This window comes from Talpa europaea, assembly GCF_964194135.1.
Source record: "Talpa europaea genome assembly, chromosome: 15".
Classification (NCBI taxonomy): domain Eukaryota; kingdom Metazoa; phylum Chordata; class Mammalia; order Eulipotyphla; family Talpidae; genus Talpa; species Talpa europaea.
In genome coordinates this window covers 75,371,611-75,395,612 of record NC_140083.1, presented here as the reverse complement: position 1 = coordinate 75,395,612, position 24,002 = coordinate 75,371,611, and the positions used below count along the sequence as shown (strand labels likewise).

At 48.3% G+C, this 24,002-nt stretch overlaps 1 protein-coding gene across 1 annotated transcript in view; it reads right to left on the bottom strand.

Moving 5' to 3' along the window:
* Nucleotides 1–24,002, bottom strand: part of CACNA1C (calcium voltage-gated channel subunit alpha1 C) — a gene marked incomplete at both ends in the record, with an annotated part of 632,466 nt that overhangs the window by 95,216 nt on the left and 513,248 nt on the right. The window contains 4 exons of the mRNA XM_084255863.1: nt 6,344–6,569; nt 7,494–7,654; nt 13,007–13,033; nt 20,533–20,623. Of these exons, the coding sequence (XP_084111989.1) occupies nt 6,344–6,569; nt 7,494–7,654; nt 13,007–13,033; nt 20,533–20,623 (505 nt within the window). The remainder of the gene's footprint in view (nt 1–6,343; nt 6,570–7,493; nt 7,655–13,006; nt 13,034–20,532; nt 20,624–24,002) is intronic.

Below are 24,002 nucleotides of genomic sequence, written 5' to 3'. Positions count from 1 at the left end.
TGCTTCTCCTCTTCCCCAGGCTTTCTTTAAATTCTCTTGCCTGCTGACCACAGCTTCACTCCTGGCACCTTTGCCTCTGCTTCTTTTGGTACAAGTTACCGGCATCCGTGGGGGGTGGGGGCACTTCTATCTCCAGCGTGCTCTCTGCTCTAAGTCTGTTTCTGGGTACGGGCCCCGTGGACTTCTCTCTCAGTGACAGAAAGAGGCTCGAGCTTTGCTGGAACTGGAACTTTCATCTTGCGAACTTTTGCTTCAAATAGCTCAGGGCTGGGCCCTTTACATTCTGGGTACAGAGCGGCGCATTGAGCCTGCTCTAAATAAAAGATCTTCAAATAACAGGACCAAGAGCTTTATGGTGCTTTGCAAATGCTCCACCCTAATTCCTCTCTGTTCCAGAGAGGATCATAACTAAATTTATACCTGCCCCAACCGTTCTTGTCCTGAGGGGAAAAAATAAAATCCTCTTACTTTTGGTGGCCATGACCTATGATGGGGCGGGTGTTTCTACAGCAGATTGCATGCGCTGGACCTGTGTGGTGTGGGGCTGCTAAGCACCATTCCCGAGGCTGGAGGACTAGGGGTCAGGTAAGACAGCTGGGAGGCTCAGCTTTGCTCTGGCTTCTCCCTGCAGCAGCCACAGAGAAATAGGGGTGGGGTCCCAAGGACCGGCAAGGCAGGAGTTGGGGCTCTGGCGTGTGAGATACAATGGGACCCAGGGGGATGGTGAGAGGCTGAGCTGGGCATCTGCCGGGCCAGGAGGAGCCAAATAGAGAATCCTAAACCACCTGGTCAGGGTCTGGGACAGCCTGGAGTCCAAAGCCAAATCCACGAGTTAGTCCCTGCTGATAAGAACCCCACCTCTCCCTCCTAGCAGGGCTGAAAGCACTTGGATGACAAGTTCAAGTTACATCAAAGGTCTTGGTCACATGGAGGACAGAACTGCAGAGGGCAATGTAACCTGGCCAAGTTGGCAGGGCAGCCTGGCCTTGACCTTGAGATTGCATTAGCTCAGGTGCCCCCGACCTTCTGGGCCATGGAGCTACTGGTGTCCCTTAGTTGGCCCCAATCCTGGTTGTGTCAGGGTCAGGGAGGGAACACATTTAAGTTGTCTCATCTGTGGGGCTTAATCCTTGGTATCCTAGACAACAGACTTCCTTTTATCTGACTGCAGTGCGTGGGCTCTGAATCTGAGTTGCCCTCTCCATAGGCCCTGGCCTGGGCACCCAGCAGATGCAAGCTGTACCTCTTTAATTATGCTCCTTAATGAGCTCAGAGTCTCTTCATCCCGAGAAGAGTGAGGGCTAGAAGGAGCTGCGAGGGTGAGGATGGAGTAGGATGGACTGAGGCTAGGGGCCAGACTCTGGCAGGGAGCCTGAAAGGCATGAGAGCCTCGGAGGAGTGGCAAAGGGCTCTCAGTGGGGAGCTCTGTGGGGGGAACCACAGGTGGTCATGAGTCACCTAGTAAATCTTATTGCTGAGTCAGCCCATCTCACATTTCAGAACCTGGGAAGGAAGCTGCAGGGGAGGAGCAGAAGAAAGAAAGGAATTTAAGGTTTCAGAGTGAAGATAGTAAGGGCTGGAGGGATTTTAGTGCATTTTAAAACCAACTGTATAAAAAAATGAGATGTAATTAGTAAATTGGACTCACATCCGGATTTAATCTAATTGAAGCTCTGCTTCCTCCCCCATAGAATGATGTCAGCCTGTGCTGACAAAGAATAGGCAAACGAGATATTGAAACTCAGCAACATTTAGAGTCCCATAAAACCTCAAAACAGGAGGAAAAAAACCAATGCATTGTGTGGATCGAAGGCCCACTAGGTGATTGACCCAAAGATGATAAAAACTGGGGCCACGTGCGTGCCTCTTTTTCTCAGGAGGAAGGAATCTTACTCTATTTCCCACTACTGGAACTATGAACACTCAACCATCAATTGATTTATACTTTAATGCAGGGTTCTAAGACTTCTTTTTTTCTCATTTGACATATAGGATGGATGATACTCATATACATAGTATACTCCAAAGTATTCTCGGATTATGACAAAACACAAACTATGTCAGCATGCCAACAATCACTTTCATCACATAGCCACAATCCTATTCATCATATGCCAAGGCTTCTGCTGCTTTTAAGCAGCATGAATGAGTCGCAGGCTCACCCGGTTCTTGTCCATTCATAAAAGCATTTGGGAATGCACGTGGCCAAGAGTGATGTATTAGAAGAACAATATTGAATTTATTTGTATTTAAACTTTCAGAAGGAAGTCATTCATAAACTTTGGTATTTTACTCTTAGTGCTTGCTACACACTGTTCAATTGCTCTGGACACACCCATGTGTCACCACATTGAACTTGAGAGTTGGTAGTCTAGATCAGTATTCACAAGTCTTAGACCACAGTCCCTGCGTGAGGGAAGGGCAGCTTGGAACTCCAGGAAAGAAACTCCAGAATCTATGTGTATCCCAAGCATTGTAACACTCCAAATAAATAGTCTGTCTCGTATTTACATTGCCACATTTTTAATATAGACAGGCATGTAGGAATTCAAGTTCAAGTTAATTTCAAAGCTTTCCTGAATTCATAGTAAATCTTTATCATTATGTGTTTTCTCAGTCAAGCACTTATGAACTTGGCTAGAGGCTACCATCCAGGGGAGAGAGTGGAGATGTAAGACTCAAGATTTCCAATTAGACAGAAAGATCCATATTTTAACACAGCAAAATGGACCGAGGGCACTGGAAATTAGATGGCTGTTTCTCAAAATGAAGTTGTTGGCGTACCAGCATGGAGCTCTCTAGAAATTCCTGGTTAAGTGTCTTGAGGTGGGGATCTAGAATGTGCTCCCTCGATGAGTTCAACTAAGAATCACAATCACTGTTGAGAATACCATGTAAAAAGTGCTTCTTCAATATACAAATAATAGTGAGACCCTGTGAAATATTTTCCAAGAGATTTAAAAAAGGATATAAACCTGCTCAATGGCAGGACCCTGCACAGATGACCACCTCGAGGGACCACAGTGTCCACCAGCAGCTCATATCTTAGGCATTTTCTTGGCCACTGGTGTGTACTGGAGGCAGGGCTCAGCGGGAATGTGGGCTCCCCCAAACAGTTTCTTTGTTGTTTTCCAAAAGCCCCAAGAGGTTTGGAGACTTGAAAACAGGAAGATGATGGCTTTTGCCAAATTAACTTCCAATTAGATAATGAAATTATTCTGTTTATAGACTTTATAGAGATTTGAAAATACCACTTGCGGAGAGACTACAGAAAGCTCTCAGATAAGGGTGGATTAACGGAGTGGTTTTTTGGAAATCGTTTGAGATTAGAAATAGATAAATTGTTGATGAAAAAGAGAATATATGTTAAATCTCTTCACGATGCTATGACAATATCTAGGAGCAAGAATTCTTCTCTGTAGGAATCTAAAAAACAAAAGCCCCCAAATCCCTAAATACACGGACTTTTGAGAATTATTTAAGAGGCACTGAAAACTCCAAGTTAAAAATAGCTTTTACCAGACCCCAGGAGGAGCAAAGATCTGGCAATTACCTAATAACAAAAATCAGTATGTAAAAAATCTTCAACGTCTTGACTTTGGAGCAAAGACAATAGAATAGCTTGGCTGTCAACTCTGCAGCTCAGGGCCGTGGTTAGGAGCACAGAACCAAAGCCAGACAGGTTTGTTTTTTAATCCTAGCTTTACCCCAGAGCTAGGGGTGAGCTAGAAGCTTTGTGTGAGTTAACTCTCTAAGTCACAGTTTCTCATCTGCAAAATGGGAATAACAATTGGGAATAATGATAATAGTACCCCATATTCACCCTCTCTTATTGATAATTGTGAGGATGAATCAAGTGAATGCACATAACGTTCATATAGCAGAGCAACCATCGCTGCATGTTAATGAAGATTATTATTAGTTTTTCTACTTGTATAAGTCAAGGATTTTCTGTAATGCAAGATGTTCAGGACACTCCAGAAGAGCTCTTTGTGTATGTGTGTGTGTGCTTGGAAAAGAAGTGTTGCTTAGGCATCTTAACCTTGCGGATTTAAATTCTGTGTATCCTTCAAGTCTCATCTGATAGTAGACTCTTCTCATCTTTTGTTTCTAACTCCCCCTAGCAGATATGCTCCACATTCCTGCCTCAATCACTTTGCCAGCTCATTTTATTCTGTTTTAGATTATCCTTTAGATGTTTCAAAAGCAAAAAGTCTAGCTCCCCAGCCAGACTCAGTTTCTCCTGGACGCAGATCACGGCAGCCATATTTCCCCTCTGACTCTCAGAGCCTGGTGTGTAGCATGCAGTGGTGGCTAACACATCAGTAAGAGAGCAGGCTTGTGCAGACCACTGTTTGCTATTTTCTTCTCCCTTCTGACAGCAACCACTGTAACTATTAGATTAATAATCCCTGCTCTGGTTGTTGGTGAGTCCTGGGCTGGGTGCTGAACTGAACACTTTAGATGCATTTCCTTGCTTGACTTTTACACTGCCACGAGAAAGAGTGTATGCTGGGTGCTTGCTGAGAGGACTGTGGCGAGAGCAGTACTACTTAGAGATGCCTTGCAGGCTCCAGATGACTGGCACAGTCAAGCTTAGACAAACATCTTGGGCAGGTATGGTGAGCTCCAGGCCCTTGAAATAGGTTTCCATTTCTCACTCCCTTTGCCCTAACATAACTCAAGTGATGGGTTCAGTGCTCCCATTAGCAACCAAAATCCCAAAGTAGAGATTCTTAAGGAAAAGATTCTTAACTTCAGGGGGCATAGTTTGAAAAACTCTCCCCAGTATCTCAGATATGTTCTCAGAAGGTTGACCACCACCTACCGTGAAAAGTAAATTTACACAGTAACTCAGCAATAGATGGCAAAGATCTTTGCAAAATAGGGCTTACATTCATGCGATGCTCTCTGATAGTTTTCAATTCTGCTTCATTCTTTCCTTAAAAATAAGAATATGTGCAAATGGGAACATGACGGTTGGGAATATAAAATGGTTCCTTCTTTTTTGAAAACATTTGGATCATTCATCTAAATCTTAAACATAAAGGTATCAAATGACCTAGAAATTCCCCTCTTGGGCATATATCCAAGATAAATGAAACCATACATCTATATAGAAACGTGAACAAGATTGTACATAGCAACATTATTCACAGTAGCCAAACGATGGAAATAAACAAAATGCCACCAACTGATGAATGCATAAATAAAGTGATACATAGAATGGAATATTATTCATCCATGAAAAGGAAAGAAGTAATGCTACACGCTACAACCTGATCGAAACACCAAGTAAAAGAAGCCAATCACAAATCACCACATAATACATGATTTCATCGATATGAACCATCCAAAACTGGCGAATCTAGAAAAGTGGAAAGTAAAATGGTGGTTGTCATTGGGAGGGAAGGCAGGAGATGGGAGGAATGAGTTTCTTTTGGGGTCGCAAAAATGTTCTAAAATGAGGTGGTGGTGATGGCTGCTAAATTCTGCGATACATACAAACATTGACTTGTATACTTAACAAAACGTGTCTTACATAGCATGTGAATTATATCTCCATAAAACTACTTAAAAACAATAGTTGTGATCCAATAAACAGATTTCAACACCCAAAATAGATCACAAGACAGTTAAAAATTTTTGTCCTGGAGCATGTTGCCCGCTCCCCAAACCCCTGTCTGTCGTACTCATAAAAACTGCTACAATCTTTGGACAGGTGGATGGACACGCAGGTGGAGGGGGCAAGATGTGGTGGGAGATGGAAGCCACCTGCTGCACAGCACCCACCATCCTCCTGTGCTAGGGAAGCCTGACTGAGGCAGCACACACTCAACTAGAACAGCACACTTCTCAGTCTCCCTGGCTGCTGGGGTGGCCAGGAAGGCTGAGTCTTTGGCGGGATTTGGGGGGAGCTCGGGTAGGGCTGACTCTGTGGATGGGTGCACCTTTGCCTCTTGCCCTCTCTTCTTCCCACCTTGACAAACATGGTGCTCAATCCCCAGAAGCCACCTGGTGGCCTGTGGAGTGGATGGCAAGCCTGAGGTTGGCAAAGCAAAGATAGAAGGAGCCATGGTCCCTGCTGTTTTCTTGAAGCCACTTGGGCTACCCACCTTGGGACTTGTTTTTACACAATGGGACATCCCTAATCTGCTTACCCCACTCTCTCGAGTCTCTGGTTTTGGTAACCAAAGGAATTTCCAAATGCTATGCCATTGACATGGGTAAAAGCTCCCTCTGTGGCAGATAAACAGAACATAGAACCTTCCAGAAACAGCAACTCCTCTCCCATCTATGCCTCCCTCCCTCTCCTGCCTTCTGGAAATGAGAAGCCAAATACCTGGTAATCTTAAATATCCGCAGGAGCCGGACACATCTCAGCACAGAGATGCCCAAGGGGGACATGATCTTGGTCTCCACCAGGATGGTCTCCAGGATGCCCCCACACACGATGAAGCAGTCAAAGCGGTTGAACAGGGACACAAAGTAGGCCTGCAGCCCCAGGCTGTACATCTTCAGCAGCATCTCCGCAGTGAAAAGAGCCAGCAGCGCCTTATTGGCGGTGTCTGCAGGTTCCGGAGAGGAGGCAGGAGCACGGCAAGGGTGTGTGCCGATGAAGGAAAAGAGAGAAAAGACTGTAAATATTCACAAGCCTCCCCACCCCTTCTTTCCCAGTCACAGCACCTCTCCTGTCCACTGTCACCAGAACAGACCAAGTAGGGCCAAACCCAGGGCAGGGGGTTCTGCTGAGAATCACAGTGAATGTTTGTGGAGCCCTCTGGGGCACTCTGAGGGCATCTTCCTCACAGCTGAGAGGTGGGCACACTCTCATCATGCCCATTGTTCAGAGATGAGAAGGGAGGTTCAGAGAGGTGAGTAATCTTGCCCAAACCAAGCAGCCAAAGGCTGTCCAAGCCTGCCCTCTTTGCCAGGAAACTGACCGCTGCCCAGAGTTCTGGAAAACAGCCCTGGAGTCCAGGGCCAGGTGTGCCTGACTCCCTGGCTAGTGAGATCCTCTCCTAGGGGGTGCCCCAGGGGTGCTGCCTGCAAACTACCCATCATGGCACTCGAAGCGTGGTCAGGCCTGAAGTACTGAAAGTCCATTTTGGGAAGCAGGCAGCCCGGGGCCTGGAGAGCCAAGTAAGCTGGAGCCAGTGTCCTTGTTCCTTGGACACAGCAGCAACTGTTGGGGCAGACAGCTGGTGTGCGCCAGCTCTGGGAGCCAGCCTGTTTATAACAAGGCTGCACATTTCACTGGGCGCTTGAGAGCGGCCATGGCCCTTGGTGTGCCCAGCCTGGCACCTGCCAATGACCATTAAAGAATTAGGGGGAAGGCATGAGAAGGGGCCTAGGGGCCTGATGTGCCCATCCTGGCGCCTGCCAGTGGCCACTGGCTGCTTTCCCATCACCCTTCTGCCAGGGTGGTGCCCCCCTTGGGGTTCAGGGCTAAGTAAGAGTAAACCCGGCCAGCATTAGGTGCTGCCTCTCACCTTGGACTTCTGTGAGCCAGTGGGGCTGGTTGTAATGCTCCGAGGCAATGGTGAGCGTGTTGAGGAACACCAGGAAGATCACCAGCCAGTAGAAGACATTAGACTTGACGGCAGCCCGACACTTTCTTCTGCAGAACCGATTCCACCGGCGCCAGTAGCGGCTGCAGAGAGAGTGCAGGAGGTGGCGTGAGATTCAGCTCTGTCACCCGGGAACACCATAGCTTCTTCCTTCGCCCCGGACTGACGTGGCTTCATGAGAGTGGTGCACCCTGGTGGGGTGGTGATGAGCTTTCCATCGAGCTAACTGCATCTGACCATCTGACTGCTTAGCTGTGCAGAGGGGCACACCCCTCACCTTCCGATGCTGGGGCTCTCTCATCTGTAGGCTGGTCTCACAGGGTAATAACGCATCTGGCATAGATCTGCAGGTGCTTAGTAAGTGGGACAATTTGCATTTTCTAATAATGCCATTATTAGAAATAGTATTGCAAATATTGAGAGTATTATTAGCACTGATGGGAGTGTTAGGACCGGGAGTGAAGGTCACCTTGAGTGAAACCTCACCTATGCCTTGTACCCCATTAAGTCCCTTCTCATGCCTTCTCCCTAATTCTTGAAGCAATTCTGCAAAGCAGGCATTATCCCGATTTTGAGGAGAAGAGGGAAGGCTGTGGAGGTTGAATGTGTGACGGAGATGACAGAGCTGTGATCACCAGCCTTGACGCTGCCTCAGGTATGACGTGTAAGGGGTGAGTCTGGATCAGAGGTTCTGTTTTTAGGGGGTAATAGACTCTTAATAGAATCTGACAAATGTTTAGATCCCTGTTCAGCTAAAAAAGCACACACTACACATACATACATACTACACACATGTTCACACACCACATGGCCCTTGGGGGCTCAGCCAAGCTGAGCGATGGCCCCATGGGCTCATGCAAGGGACTCTTATCCATGACCCTAAAATCTGGTTGGCCACAGAATTACCTGGGAGGCTTAATACAAGAAATCAACCCCTTTCCACCCCCTGTACCCAGGTCCCCACCCCAAACCTATTACACCTGATTCTCTGGGGACTGGGTATTAACCAGTCCCCCCAAATGCCACTGCTATCTTTAAAGTTGCTAGGTGGTTCTAATGTGTAACATGGCTGAGAACCATTAAGCCGGACGACCCAATGAAACAATCCCATCTTATGATCTTATGGTTTTCCCCTAATTTCATTCTCTCGATAGAGAAGATAAATGGCTATATTCGGTAACTCACTTGAGCAAACATCTAACAAATGTCTATTTTGAGAAGAGGGGAGAAGCAGGGGCTGCTGGAGAGGTGCTCGGAGAGTCTGCAGGGCCCAGCTAGGAGAACGACACGATGGGGTTTGATTCTAGAAAACCAAACCACCACCAAAAACAACCTGTCTGCTTCTAGGTCAGGGGCAGTATGAGGACCATCCAGGTTGGAGATGAGGTCGCAGCTTTATTAATGAGAAAGAGGACAGAGTTGTCACCAATAGAACTTGGAGGTTGTGAGGGCGAGGGGCAGGGGTGTCGCAGGGACGGCCACCATTTCCAGCTGAGGTGACTGGGCAGAGTGGCCGCTTTCTACATAGGTACAAGCAAGAGCAGCGCTCTGGGCAGGGAGGGAGGTCACTATGAGGAGAAATGCATTCGAGGTGCTCGTAGGTCAGGTATCTAGAGAAACCCCCAGGCAGCTGAAGGCAGAGCTCCTGCGTGGGCGATAAAGGCAGCAGGAGGAAGACAGCAGAATCTTGATCTCGGTATCCAGGAATAGGAACCTCCACTCTTATGGGTCCCCCCACCGGTCCCAACCACCCTTTGGGATAGCATGACTCCAGCTGTATTTCTAACTCTGTTAGCTTTCTACTTACTGCCTGTGGAAAGTCCTGCTGCCCAAGCTTTGTTAAAATCTTAAAATCTAATCTTAAAATAAGATTAGAAAAATGAGGGGTCTAAGTGGGTGTTGCTTCCACAGAACTTCAGGGAGAACTGGAGTTTGGCTTGCAGAGCAGGGAGAGAGGAAAGGGTGGATGGGCAGTGTCTGCTCTGCCCCTCTGTCACGGGGGGGGGGGCTGAATGCCACCTCCAGCGGACACTAAACTTTGCAGGGACACGTACCTGCTACTTGGGGGAAATTCTCTATTAGAGAGGAAATGCTGCAGGGTCAGAAAATTTTGGTTTTCAAATGCACTTTGGGACACTTCCCTCCTTCAGACACTCCACTCGGGAAGAGTAAGGCTCGGGTAGGGCAAAGAGGGAGAAAGGATGGACAAGGGGCCTAGGTGGTCCTGGGTCACAGCTGCTCCTGGAAATTGCCAGATCTTGCACCAACGAGTCTTATCTGGCCAGGGCAGGATTTTTTTTTTTAAAGATTTATTTATGCATATAAGAACTGGGGTACAGGCCAGAGGATTCACCAGAGAGAGTGGGGAACAGAACAGGTGGATTGACTGAAATACACTGCTGAGGGGAGCAGCAGGTGAGGCAGGAGAGGTCTGCTGCAACATGTGGGTAGCTCCCTGGCCGGCCAGGGATTGAACGCCTGCTGCAGTGGCTGCGGATTGCTTCACAGGTTGCATCTTAACCCTTTGCGCCACCAGGGAGGCCCAGGATCTTTCCTGTTATTGGTGGTTTTAAATATTGTTGAGGGAGTTGGGAAGGCATTTTTTTTTCCTGAAAAATGAATTTTCAGGACAAACTCATATCTGATCTTAAATAGCTTACATTGTAGTTGCGAAGACTATGTTTTAAATAGATACAATCTCATGTTTCAAAAATCACTGATAATTGCTATTCAAAGTCCAAAGGACCCAAGGTTGCTTCTTTTTACAGCACATGGAACTGACTGGAGTCAGCTGAACGGCAGCTGAATGCTGAGAACTTGATGCAACGTTTCATCCCCCCCAGTGTGGGGGTCGTGGCTGCGGGGAGCCACATGCCATACCTGTGCCATGCGTCTGGACCTGCCTGCCGGCCAGGAGAGGACACTTCGATCGCGCCGCTCCCCTGCAGTCACTCAGGAGAGTCACATGGATTTGGGCTGGGTGGGGGTGGGGGTAATTACTATCCAGAGAAAGTATTTAAAGATAATTATACACCTCCCACTCTTCAAAATATAGCTTTGCTTGACAACTGGTTTCCTGGCAACGCTTTCTACTGTATAATAAATGTAACGGTTTATTAGATGTGTAAATTTATTTGTGTGTTTACATATGCATGGAGGATATAGAAATTAAATGATAAAATAGGGAGGAGAAATCTGCCTGCTATTCATGCTCCTTTCACACTAACTGGAAAAGTCATTTACTCTAGAAACAGACCTTCCCATGTGCAGACATAGAAGGACGGATATGAATGTGTCTAATCTACTTCTCCGAATTTCTATATTGTTGCATGCCCATGGGAAATGTCTGCCTCCCCCACCTCTGTCTCAACTCTTCCCAGGTAGGGCAAAGAGGGAGCAAAGGGTTCTGGTTCTTGGCTTTCCACTGAGAGGGCTGCCCCCCACCCCAGCCTCCCCCACCTCCCATAACTACCACCATCTCTGCCTTCTGTGTCCTGCTCATTCTTTAAGGCTTAGCTTCAGACTCAGCTTCTCCATGATGAACTTCCCAGCCTCAGAATTCCTGTCATACATACTGTCTGCTTTATTCGTTTTAGTCACACATTCATGAAATATTTATTAAGCACTTATCATGGGCTAGGTTCTAGGTAATCAACAGTTAGCATGACAGATATAGTCTCTATCAGACAAAACCCATGGGGTGATGCAGAGTCCCCAGCAAGCAATCTACCAGTGTGCTTAGCAGCAGGGGTGCCTTGGCAGAGCAGTCTCAGCCCACTTCAAAGGGCATCTGGGGCAATACAGAAGAGCCAGTAAAGGTTCTTCAAAGGAGAGGACTTCCCATGTCCTTGCCAGTGGACTATATGGCTCTAGCCTTTCCAGTGAGATCACAGGGTCCTTGTGAAAAGGGACCGTGTCTTACCTAGTGTGGCCAACTACACAGTAAGAAACTTGGCTGACAGATTGGCAGAAGAGCAGAGATAGCTCTAAGGGGATTTACCAACTCCCTGCTGCAGACAAGACTTAAGAACCCCAGATCTCGTGACCCAGGGGTGAGGGTGGGAAGAGGAGAGGGCACTGCTCCTACAATAGCTTGCTCAGCATACAATTCTGACCGGCATCTAGAATGGTGTCAAGATGGCGGACACTTTAGGCTCTTTCCAGTGGCTAATGTGGTTTCTATCTTTTCTTCAACAGAATGTAGAAGAAAGAACACACAATCATGACAGTAACTTTAAAATGAACTACTAGTGATGAGGGAGAGGGTGGGTATGTGTCTGTGGCCTATGACATTGCAGAAGTGAAGTGACAATTTTAGGACCCCGTAAAGTTGAGATTGGGAGCTCCAACAGGTTATCTAATCAATCTCTTCAAGTTGCAAAAGGCTTTCTGAGTCATTTGTTCCATAACAGTTTAATTTAAATCCTATTCTGAACAGCTAACGCCAAATGTTCCAAAATTTCTTATTGTAACTAATTCCTCAGAGTGAACACTTGGCTACCCAAGAGAATACCCTAGTATTGCCCTAGTATTTTAAGTCCATGAACTTGATGAATTTTTCCCTAAAATTTTGTTCTAATAGTTCTTTTAAACAAACTGTGGCTTTGTATTATTAAGCTTTCCAAATTAAATAGGCCAGGTTGCAGCTCTATTATCTGACATGGTTAAACTAAGGAAGTGATTAGGGATATTTTGATTTTTTTAACTCAAAATTTTGATTCTTTTATGGAGTAAAACAGGCTCTGCACTGTTTACATGGTTATTTGAGAGCTGCAGGTATTTTCTCTCTATTGCCAGCCTCCCCCACCCCCCCCACCCCCTCCAGCTCACCTGTATTACTGTGTTTTTCTCTTATTCAATCTTGGTGGCCACAATCAGAGAGTAGGAAAAGGTAGGACATGTTTTCCTTGTGTCTGCAGTGGAAACCTTGGCAGCACACAGAAACTGTTCCAGGTTTACTCTGATAATTTTTGTGTCATTTCAACTCATTCCCAGCCTTTAATATTCCTACACAGACACCATCGGCAGGCTGCAGATTCTCGATATCTGCCCGCATGTGGCTATTGAGGCCTTGACATGTGGTGAGCCCAAATTGAGATGTGCAGTAAGTGCAAAATACACACTGGATTTCAAAGACTTATTATTTTAACTGGCCTTCGCCTTATAAAGGGATGGGCAGTAATTAGGACCAAATCTCCTAGGGTCCCAGCTGCCAAAAAGACGGACAGAGGTAACTCCACAGATATCAGCTCTGAATTCTTTGCTTGACAGATCCCTAAGCCTCTTCGTGATTGTGGCCCAAAGAGAGCGGTCACCCTCACAGAAGAACTACCCCCCCAACTCCATGCCTCTACCTGGCAGGTGCTACCTTAGCCTACTCAAAGAGAGTGGGGTAGAGGGGGTGAATAGGTCGAGAGAAGAGCAGCATGACTCACCTGAACTTGGATTTGGAGATCCGGTGGCTGAAAGAGAAAAAAGAGAAAAGGTTACTAAATGACACGCACACTTTCTATCATTTCAATGATGCTAACAACCCCAGAGGAGTGTGGCGTGACTACACGTGGGCCCAGCAGGGTCTGTGGTGGGAATCAGAACACCTTTGGATAGAGAGGGTCCTACTGGTCAGCCTCTCCTGACAAATTTGGGGGTGTGAAATATGGAGACGGGGCTGGTCCAGCTGACGCATTGTGACCCTAGACTCCTCTGCACTGTCATCTGGGAAGACCCACGCCTGTCCTGCAGGTTCCACAAGGTCATGTGAAGGGTATGTTAGGGGTGTTGCCCCTGTGGGAGGGCCACAGGGGCAAGGCAGGCCTCTCCTGAAGACACAGGAGTTCACCCAGCAGAAGGCATGGGCAGGAGCACGTCAGCCTGGACCTCACCGCTGTCTGAACAGGATTCCGCCAGCACTGGGGTGGGAAGCAAAGATAAGCAAGAGGCACCCCTGGAATTGAGAAGCCACTGCCGTCCTGGCCTGTGGGCTACAAGCTGGGCTAATGGAACAGCCACAGTCCCTGGGTAAAAGCCCAGGCTGCCATGTCTGCTCTGGAACCTGGAGAGGGCACTTGGAGGCTGAAGCAGAGGGCAGGTGTGCTGGCGGCTGACGTGAAGGGTCACTGAGTGGAGTGGGTGGGCCTTGGAAGGTGGAACCTTCAAGGAGGCATCAAGACTACTAGTTCCCACGAGAGAGCGCAGGGAGGCCTTGAGAAAGCAGCCTTGGAAAGGGAGAGGCGGGTGGGATGGAGAATGTAAGCACTGGAGACAAAAACACTCAACCGACAAGTCAGAAAAGGCTTGGGTGTTCAGGGAGAGGATGCTGGTGGGTGTGCAGGGAGCGTGACAGTGCTTGTGTGGACAAGCAGAAAGACGCAGGCTCAAGCTGGAGCTGAAGAAAGGGATGGAGACACCGGTAGAAAGACAAAGTATGATGCCGAGTGAACACAGGAGTGGGGGAGTGGGCAGCGACGGCTGTGAGCCTGTGATGTCCCAGCTCTGCAGAGTCGGCTCTGTCGCAGAGCAAGAAAACAACCCCTCTCGTTATTTTTTATTAAAAAAAAATTAAACCAGAAGATGTGACAGGTGGCAAAGCCATCGTGCATGAGATAATTATATCTCTGGGGCACTGAGAATCTGAGCCAAGTGCCTTTACTGCTCTGAACAGTTAGCTAATAACCTTTTCCCACCCCCGAAGACTGCCTGCTAGGGCTGGAGGCTTTAATCACATGTTAACAAAGCGTGTGGGAGGGGGACCCGGAGCCAAGGGCAGCGTTTTTATTTAGAGCCACAGTTTAATGGGGGAAACAAATGTTTTCCAGCTGCTAATTGGGTGGTGGGGAATCCGGGGTGCTCTCTTCTCCAGCCTGGCTGTGCTGAGCGTGGGACCTTCAGGGTCTCCCCAGACTTCCTTTTGGGCCATTAACTGTCCTGCTGGTAAACAAGCTAAAGCGAAGAGCATGACTTTTAGCCTTGTGACTCTGTCTACAGAGCCTGGCCTGGCCCCGGGACTTCTCTCAGAAATATCTCAGTGATCCTCTCTGGGGTGCACTTCAGGGCAGACCACATGCCCTTCCAGAAGGCTCTCTCAGCCCCAGTGTGTCTCCAATGGGGGAACTGAAATCAGAGTATTTATATCTCCCAAGGAAATGACTCTGGGATGCGGGCACAGGGGAGGATCAGGGCTAGGGATGACTGCTTTCCGTGAGGTCCTGGTTCAAGCAGTCATTGGCTAAGGGGTCTTTCTTGGCATTCTGGCACATTCTGAAGAGGAGGGCACGGGGCAAGACTTTCTTTTCTACTTAGTTTCACGTCCTGATGTATATAACCTTGGACATTTGAAGACTGATTTTTGCTGTTGCTGTTATTCTCAGGGGATGGTGAGCATTTCAGGCCTACGGGTCTGAAACATGACTTTTCAAGCACCACATAACCTAAGCCCCCTGCTAATGAGGAGTTGGTATTGTTCAAGTGGCATGTGTTTGGAGACAAAGAAAAACTCAGCCTTTGGAGAACTGAGGTCAGGACTCTGTAAAGAGTCAATGTCAGGACTCCTCTGCCTCCCCTGCACAGGTGGAACTCTATTGTAGGACCCCGTTTCATGAAAACATGGGACCCTTATTACTCTGCAGCTAGGGAGGTAAGCACCAGCTCCAGTTTTGGGAAGCTGGTCCAGCCCACTGATGAGAACTGTAGCTGGGGCGGGTGGGTGCCCTGGGCTCTCCCACATGTGACGGGCCCTTCCTCCTACTGACTAATAAACCACCTCAGGTTCCAGTAAGTTCTCAGAACAGGAGAGGTCTCCAGCTTCTCCATACACATGGGACATGCACAGCTTCCTCGAGATTTCTTGGCTTTTCTCATCATTATTATTCTAGGGGTCAAATTTGCTATTTCTGTAATTATTATTCTAGTATTTTCCATGCTACTCTACTCCACTCTATTCTACTCTACTGTATTCTTAAATCCTTATCTTATGTTTTCAGTGGGTTCTTGAAGAGCAGGGCATTAAAGAAAGTATCTAACACATGAGACCATCTGAACAGTTTCACTGTTGGAGCTGAAGTTCATTCAACTCAAGACACTCTCTCTGTCCAAATCTCCAAGGCAAACTTTCTAGGAAACCCTGATTCCACCCCTCCCATATTAAAATTCAAAATAGAGACAAACCCAAAACTCTCTCTTTGTTTTACTTACTCAATTTGCATTTGTCAGTATTTGACAAGTTTTGAACTTCTTGGGAGTTATTTATATTTCCAGCCGCTCTCCCCTTCTTAGAGTCAAGAGCACCATATGTTTACTTCCGGCTGTGAAATAGTATTTCCCTGAATTGTCTCGATTTGCCTTTAGCATACATCCAAAGGCACTGCAGTTGCCCTCCACATCAACATCATCTGACTTGACCTCCTTGATTCCACAACTGCATTACCAGCCACAGCTGTCAGTCCTAGAGGGTCCAACCCTGCACCTTGTCCTCTCAGAGCATGGCTTCAACTATGGGTGCTGACTCCATTGCTCCACATCTCTGGCCAGAGTCTCCTCCCTTGCTATTACCCCTTCTGCTTTCACTGAACCCAGTTTTTGCCCTCACTGAGTCTTTCTGATCACTCACATGCTTCCGGAGCTCCCAGGCTGACACCAAGCTTAACTTGTAGTTCTCAGCTTGGCCCCACGGCCAAGCAAGTGTTGTCTTCAACCCAAGGCAGACTCCCACGCTGTCTGGGCCTCTGCTGTGTATATTTGACTCAATCCCCACCCTAGTTCACACTAGTGTCTGTTTTTAGTGCTTTCAGGCTACAGAGTCTGCCAAAAATGATGCTGAGTTGTTGCGAGACTGACTCCACATTCACGATGTCAGTCTCCATCGTGGCTTCAGCTCTCTGTGACCTCTCTGTGACTCGCTGGCCTGTATCACCTCTAGTGCCCTTCAGTTAGAGAACACCGAGAACATCCCACATTCTGTGATGAGATGACAGATCACCCGGCGTCACTCCTAACACTGGCCTTCATCAGAGCCTGCTTCTGTTCTTTATTCTTTATAGAACTGTAGGCCTGGAGAGTTGGAAGGACCCCTGAGAGTCTACCAGGATCTCTGGGCTGCAACTTATCAAGTTGTAGAAGGCTTTATCCATAGGGACTCTTCTTTGGAACTCCAATAGATAGAAGAAGTGAGTGTCTTCTGCAGTTGTCCCTGCAGGAGGTCCCCAGGCCTCTGCTAAGGGCATCCTGTACCAACCATGCCGGTGAACCTATCACAACCCAGGGGAGGAGACTGACTCAGAACAGAGGTGTCTGTCTGAGGTCACAGGACAGTGGGAGGCTGACTGGGACTAGTTCCCAGGACTCCTGACGTCAGCTCTCTTCCAACCCAGAGGAAAAGGGTAAGCACAATGTCTCACACTGTCTCTGAAGTCAACCATCCTCTCTTACAATTTCTTCCAACAGATACTCATTTCCCTTCCAGCTTCTTCAGTCCCTCCCTTTTCACTGACTTCCGCTCTGGTGTCAAGAACGTCTAGTCTTTACTGTGAGGAAAAACAAGGCCTCTCTTGGCCATTGCTGCCAAATGCTTTCTTCTTTCCTCCGGGGCCCGCTCCCTCCATGGCTTCACACCTGGAGTGAGGCCCTCTGCTGGCTCCACTCTGTCTCCTTCACAGAGACCCTCGCTCCCGCCCTCCGTGCACCCTCACATCCTGCAGGGCTTAGCTCAGAACACACACAGTCCCTCCGTTCTTCCATCTCCACACGTGACTGTAGTCTGAGCCACCTTCGTCTCCCTCTTGTCTGCCTGCTCCCTTACTGGCCTCACTCCTACCCATTTTCCCAACATCGAAGTCGCCTTTCAAGAATGCAAAAATAACCAAGTCAACCCGCCCGCCCAGCTCCCAGTTCTTATGCTTACTCCAGGACTGCTCAAGTCCTGTGTGTGGGGAAGACCAAGACTGTGAAGGTCGCTCCCAGCCTCCTTCACCCACTGCCCCGGCCAACCGGCTTTTTCCCAGTCTTCAGCACAAGAGTCTTGAAATACACCGTTGCCTCTGATTGGGACATTCTTCCTTACTCTTCACCTCTCGACTCTTACGTTCACTCTAGTTCTCAGCTTGGATTTTAATTCTTCAAGTAGCTTTTCCTAACCTACCTGTCTAAATGAGTTACTCCCTCTGCCACTAACCCAACGCTATAGTTACTTTATCTTCTTAACACTTAGCCCAATTTATAATGACTTATTTACTTATTACTTATTTGATCTCACGTTCACAGCAGGTGGAAGCTCCAATGAGATGATGCCAGTTTACTTTTCTGTTATGTAAGTTTCACTATCATCCAGCACCAGGCTGGGAGTAATGACTGAAGAAATGTCCAAATAGCTCTGTCTTGAAATTCTTCCTCCCTTGGCTTCCACGCCAGTGGTGCTGTCCATTCTCCAAAGCCTCTTTGTCTGTTTCATTTACTGGTTCTTATCCTTCTGAAGGTCAGTTTCTAAGGTCCTGTCCCTGGTTTTTCCTTCTTCCATGAATAACACTTGTCCTATAACCTCATCAGTGGTTTTTACACTGACACCTTGTATGAGTGGACCTATGCCTGCTAAGATCTGAGCCTCAGCCTCCCCCCACCTTCCACCCCAGCATATCCATCCGTGGAGCTCCCTTGTCCTGCTCCATGCCCTCCTGCCTCTGTGAGACCTGCAAGTCCCTCCAGCTGGAGTGGTGTCTGCCTTGGGTTGAGGCTGTGGGGCCAAGCTGAGACCTAAAAGTCAAGCCTGTCATTAGTCTGGGAGTGATCACAAAGACCCAGTGATGGTGTTTATTTCAAGATCCTTAACATTTTCTGTCTTCAAACTCCTGCCCCCTCCCCAGTTCCTTTTCCTCTGCCCCCGACTCCCTCAGGAGACATATTCATCCAGGCCTTGGCCCTAGATGCCAATCCTCATCCTGACCTCAGCTAAAGCACAAAGGTTTTTAACTCTTAGTTTTAAAAATGCTCACTTCTCACTGTCTCCTGTCCATCACATGCATTTCAGCCCCCAGCCTGTTCTCACGCTGCTTCTCCCAAATCATGACTGTCTAAGGCAGGGGGTGAGGTGGGGGTGAGTAGGGAGATGGCAGAAGACCATAATTTTTAAAGTACACGGCATAATTACAGATGGGGACTGGGTACTTTATATTCAGAGTAGGTGCTTAAATAAGGATGCTCTTGGAGAACACAGTGCTCTCAGAGCAAGAAATGATGGAGACACGGAAATGCCAGCTCCCCTCGCTGGGGCACGCTCATATTCTCCTCCCAGCAGCCGCCACGTGCGCTGGCACCTACTCTCCAGTGACTTTCTGGTGCCTGATCGCTGGTCCCTCTTGTTACTTGGGCCAAGTTCAAAAGCCAGGGCTGCAGCGTCCTCCATCATCGTCTCGCCAACCCTCCTCTTGGTGTCAAAACAAGGGAACAGTCTAGAACTGACACACTCGGAAAGCTTTGTGTCTGCCTCTCCCTCGTGTGGCTGTCTGGGGTCCACTTCTAGAAACTCGAGTGCTTGTTTTGTGTGCTTCCAAAAGAAGAGAAGAGGGAAAAGCTTGGACTGCAACTTAAAAATGTAATTAGCTCCGTATTTTAACAACATTTTGACAATAATTGCTTTCCTATGAGGCTGAGAGATCTGCAGTGCAGACTCCCTGGTGCCGCTGTCAGAGTGAGTGATACCGAAGGCCCCGCGTACCCTGGAAATAGAAGTTACCAGGGCTGGTCTGTTCCTAAGCCTTGTTCTGCCTTCTCCTTCTGCTTGGAGGCATTGTCAAAGCTGGCATGTGTTTAGACCTACCCACAGCTGACCTTTTTAAAAGGGCTGCGTGTGCCCAGGCTACTGAGTCATGTGAGAGAAGTGGGGTGAGATGCCGCCCCACTGATGGAGCGACTTAGAACCTCATGTTATCTGGGACTGGTCCGGCTCAGAGCCTTCTGCTGGCAGCTCCTTCCACTGACCGGGGTGAGCACACACTTCTCAAACCCCCAAGGCTACAGGAAAAGCAGTCTCCATATCCCAAAGTGGATCCCAGACCAGAGAGATCTAGGAGGCCTCATTCTTGGGGTCACTGCTGGAACCTGACTCTACCTTTGGTCTCTGCTCTCTGGGACACTGGTAATAAAACCAGCAGTTTGCTAATTTTTAGCAGTTCAACCCTTTCTTCCCTTTGTTTTTGAGGGGAACATTCCCAGGCATTCCATTTTTAAGAACTAAACGGGTGAGTGTGATAAATAGGTATGCATTGCTTCTGGTCACACTGGCCTCCTCACAGCTGGCCCAGCCCTGGACCAAAGCCAGGGCTGGGGCTTGATCTGGGAAAGGGAAGACATGAACACTGAGGCTGGGAGGCTTGACCTGGGAAAGGGAAGACATGAACACTGAGGCTGGGGTTTCTTGGAGGAGGAGGCTGGCTGCTTGAGGCTAAGCGCAGGTGAATTTCTTGCTAACTTTAGTTGGCATTTGAGGCACCTGTTTCCCTTCACCAGAGGGACAACGTAGAGTGTAGGTGAGGACACACATGCTAGCACCTCCCAGGGTGTTTTCTTACCTGTTTGCTCTCCTTCCAGGTCACATTAATCAGAATGGAAAGGGTAGTTAGCAGGACCCAGGGGCCCTAACACAGCTAGCTTTCATGAAAGGGGTGACAGGGGCTGGGAAGAAATAGACTTCAGAGCCCCCCTCCCTCTGGATTTCTCTGATGTGCTGGAAAGGGGTTCAAAATCCATATCAGACTCTCACACAAGTGCTGAATTGAAGAGCAGTTTCAAGGGAAGCCACGTCCCTGCCTGGCCTAAGAGCCAGGCCCCTCCCAACAGGCTGCCACCTGAGCCTTCAGTTTCCTGCGGGCAGTTCTGCTCTCCGCCTTCCCAGGGACCATTCTGGACACCCTGACTTCAGGAAGCGGCTCCCTCGGCCCCGGAGACGCCCGCCCCAGGGCTTGCCGTGCCTACTCACGCCAGCCTGGCCCCGCAGTTTTCGCCTTCGATGTCACCGCCAGCCACGTTTTCAGTGTTGACAGACTCAGTCTCACTTGTGGGCATGCTCACTGCAAGAGTCAAAGGATGCAGAGCAAGGCATTGAGTGGGGAGGAGAAGGGAGAGAAGTATTAGTTGGCATCCAACCAATCCCAAACGCTGCCAGGGGCAGGGAGCTATTGGGGGCGGGGGCTGAGGCCCTGGCATGGCCCTGACTGTCGTGGCTGCTGCTTGTCTGGGGCCACCTGTGCTGCCGAGGACACTGTAATCTAGGGGGAATGTGGGAGGACACCTGCGGGTAAGATCGTTTATCTTACAGGCGACATCCTGCAAATGCTGAGCGTTTCTTTACCCTCAGCGCCTGGGTCTTGGAAATGTGGAATAAACTTTTTTACTCGCATCCACCACTTGCTATAAAAAGAGGAACTTTTGGGAAAATTTTCTAGTTCTCTTATTTCTTTTTATGCACCAGTTCTAAAGGGCTCGTTCCCCAAACTTAGAGTCCACCTTGTCTATAGAAAGGGCATTTTTGGCATTTGTGCCAACCACTAGATGGACGTGGAGGACGCCCCTTTCCCCGCAGAGCATGCTGGGCTCTGACTCGATCATGCCCGGGACCATTCCTGAAACAGAGAACTTGGGGGGATGGCCACCACCAGAATCATGTCCTCAGATGCAAACTGGCATTGAGACACCAGGGATGGGGAACATGTGTGTGAAAGCCTCCAAATTAAATTCAACTATGGCCTCAATACACTGCGCAAAGTATCATCTCCCCTTCCAGTAACCTGGACATTTCCATCTCGGCCGGCTGATTTGGGATACAAACATCCCATTCCCAAGAGAGCAAACTGCTAGGCCACGCTCCTGACTCGCAGGGGCTGACCCATCAGAGCAGTGCGGGCCTCCTAGCTTGGCACCCAGTTTGGTGGCTGAGAAGTAGCCATGCCTTTGATTACTTTATTCCAAACAAAAGTTTAACTCAAGAAAATTCTTCTTTACACTTTCTAGTATCCTTTTATATGATACAACGTGGTTGTTACTTTTGTTATTTTTGCCAAGCATTGTTGTTTAGAACAGCCATATGTCTTCTAGCCTGGCTCAGCTCCCCTTGCAAAACAGGGCTCCTCAGATGGTGGGAAGGCCTCTAGGCCCCAGCAGCCACAGAATCTACAGTAGTGCGGGCGGAGGGGTAGCATCAGTTGATGGGCCACCAGGTGACAAGTCCCCAGGGGTGGCCACAGCCCAGGAAAAGACTTGTACTGGCTACATGGATAATGGAGGTGGACGTGGATTTCCCCCAGTTTCTTTTCTTTTGGATGAAGACGAGATGGGCATGTGAGAAGAGACTCATGTCAAGAACACAGAAGGTACAAAGCGAAAGTCGACAACTTACCGTATGTTCTTGTATCAGAGACCTCTCAACTTAGGCCTTATTGTCAATAAAAGTGGGTAAAAAAGAAATCCAGATGTCATTTCAAAGGTGTTTGGGGCTGGATGGGACTTTAGGCATGAGTCAGCTCTAACTTGTCTCCGTCACTGCACAGGGCGGGGTCCTGTTCAGGTGCTGAGCTGGTGCCGTGGGTTTGGACTGGACCCGGGGCTGTGACCTCCTGCGTCACACTCACTTTGATAGCCCTCATGTTGACTGACTCCCTTCTCTATGCTCTAAGACGAGACCAAGTTCTTAAAGCTGAATCAGGTTCTGGAAGCATTGGAGGAGGTGAAGAGCCAAATGGTGGTGTCAGATTTTACAATGTTTATACTCCCTTGACAGCCCAAGGTCTGGGGAGCTGGTGAGTGAGACCAGACTTAGGGACATTTCTAGCACTGGGAGACAAGTGTCCTGGGGTTTCTTGCATAATGTACATTGAGTAAAAATTCATAAAACTGAAGAGCCTTCAGTCTTCGAATCCACCTTTCCAACCACCTCTCATCTAAGGTTCCTTTAATGCTCCAGACATTGCTGTTTAGAGTTGAGTGGGGTCCAAGGGGCTTTTTGACTTTTGGATACTTTGCACCCAGTGATCCCCTCATGTACCAGTGAGTGTTGTGACGGTGGTGGTGCTCGGCTGGGAAGGCACCCAAGATAGCAGGCCTGAGCATTAGGGGGCTGTATGGTATACAAATCAAGGCACTACCTGCATGGGTATCAAGCTGGTGTGTATGGTGACCTCAGTCTTGGCTGGCACTACTCAAAGGAGGGGCGCCACCAAGGCATAGATGCTGCTGATTGCCATGGTGGCTGACTGCACACATGGCAAGAGATTGGCAGTGGCTTTGAGTGGCACAGATTGCCATGCTCTCTCTCTCCCTTTCTCTCTCTCATCCACACACACACACATACACACACACACAGAGCCACTGCATCATGATCATCAAGAGAGACCCCTCCCCTCCAGTTTGGTGAGCACCAACATACATTTACACACAGAACACAGGGCAACATTACCATGGGTTTCTGTGGAGTGACTAAACCAAGCAAACTTCCCTTTCTTCTGATCAAGTAAGCCCGCCGGAGTGCCTCCTTTCACAGACAAGATGGTCAGTGTCAAGAACCAGGAGGCGGACATCAACAGAGAACATGCAGTCAGGCACGGGCAAAAGAAAAAACAAGGAACTCAGCTTTCACATCAACATCCGTTTTCATCTCCACAAATAAACTCAAAAAATTACAAAAAGCAATAAACTAAAACATATAAGAAAACATAACAAAATAGAACCAAAACCCCCAAATGAACTTGATTAACAACACAAAGACACATGAGGGACAAATGATGGTCCCTAAGGAGACGGAATTACTCTGGCAGAGGCTTCAGTCTACACTGATGTATCTGGTGAGTGACTTTGGGGAGTGGGCTTCCCCACAGGGGTCACCGCTGTCCTGATGCTTCTTTTACAGGTTCAAATGGGGTGACTGCTACAAACGACAGCATTGGCGTCCCTCTGCGCCCCCATCCAACGGCCAGGTGACTCGAATTCTCTGCCACCTGCAGTGGATTCAAGGATTTTCTCACTTCCACCCAGATTTTCTCACTTTCTTTCCACTTTGCAGGAGAATAAAGAACCCACTGATCCACCAGCCTTTGATTCCATCCAGTAGAGACCCACCAAGTGCCTCTGGCCCAATCTCATATAGAACATACACAGATCTGTTTTTAATCAGTTTAAACTGTCAAAATAGTTACTAAATTGCTTGTCAATGAGTGGTCTTTGGAAGTGGTTTGTTTGTAAGTGAGAATTCTGTAATTCTCTTGGGTCTGGACTGAGAGAGGAAGGACTAGTGAGCGTGTAGACACCCATTACTGTAAACGCTAGCGGAGGAATTCTGTGCTCTGCAATGCACTTTGGGTTCTGGATGTCAAATGTTTTAGAGGGGGTTATCTGAGGAACAGTGTTTTTCCCCTTCACTGAAATAGGGGTAGCTGTGGGGCCTATGCTGGGCCTCTA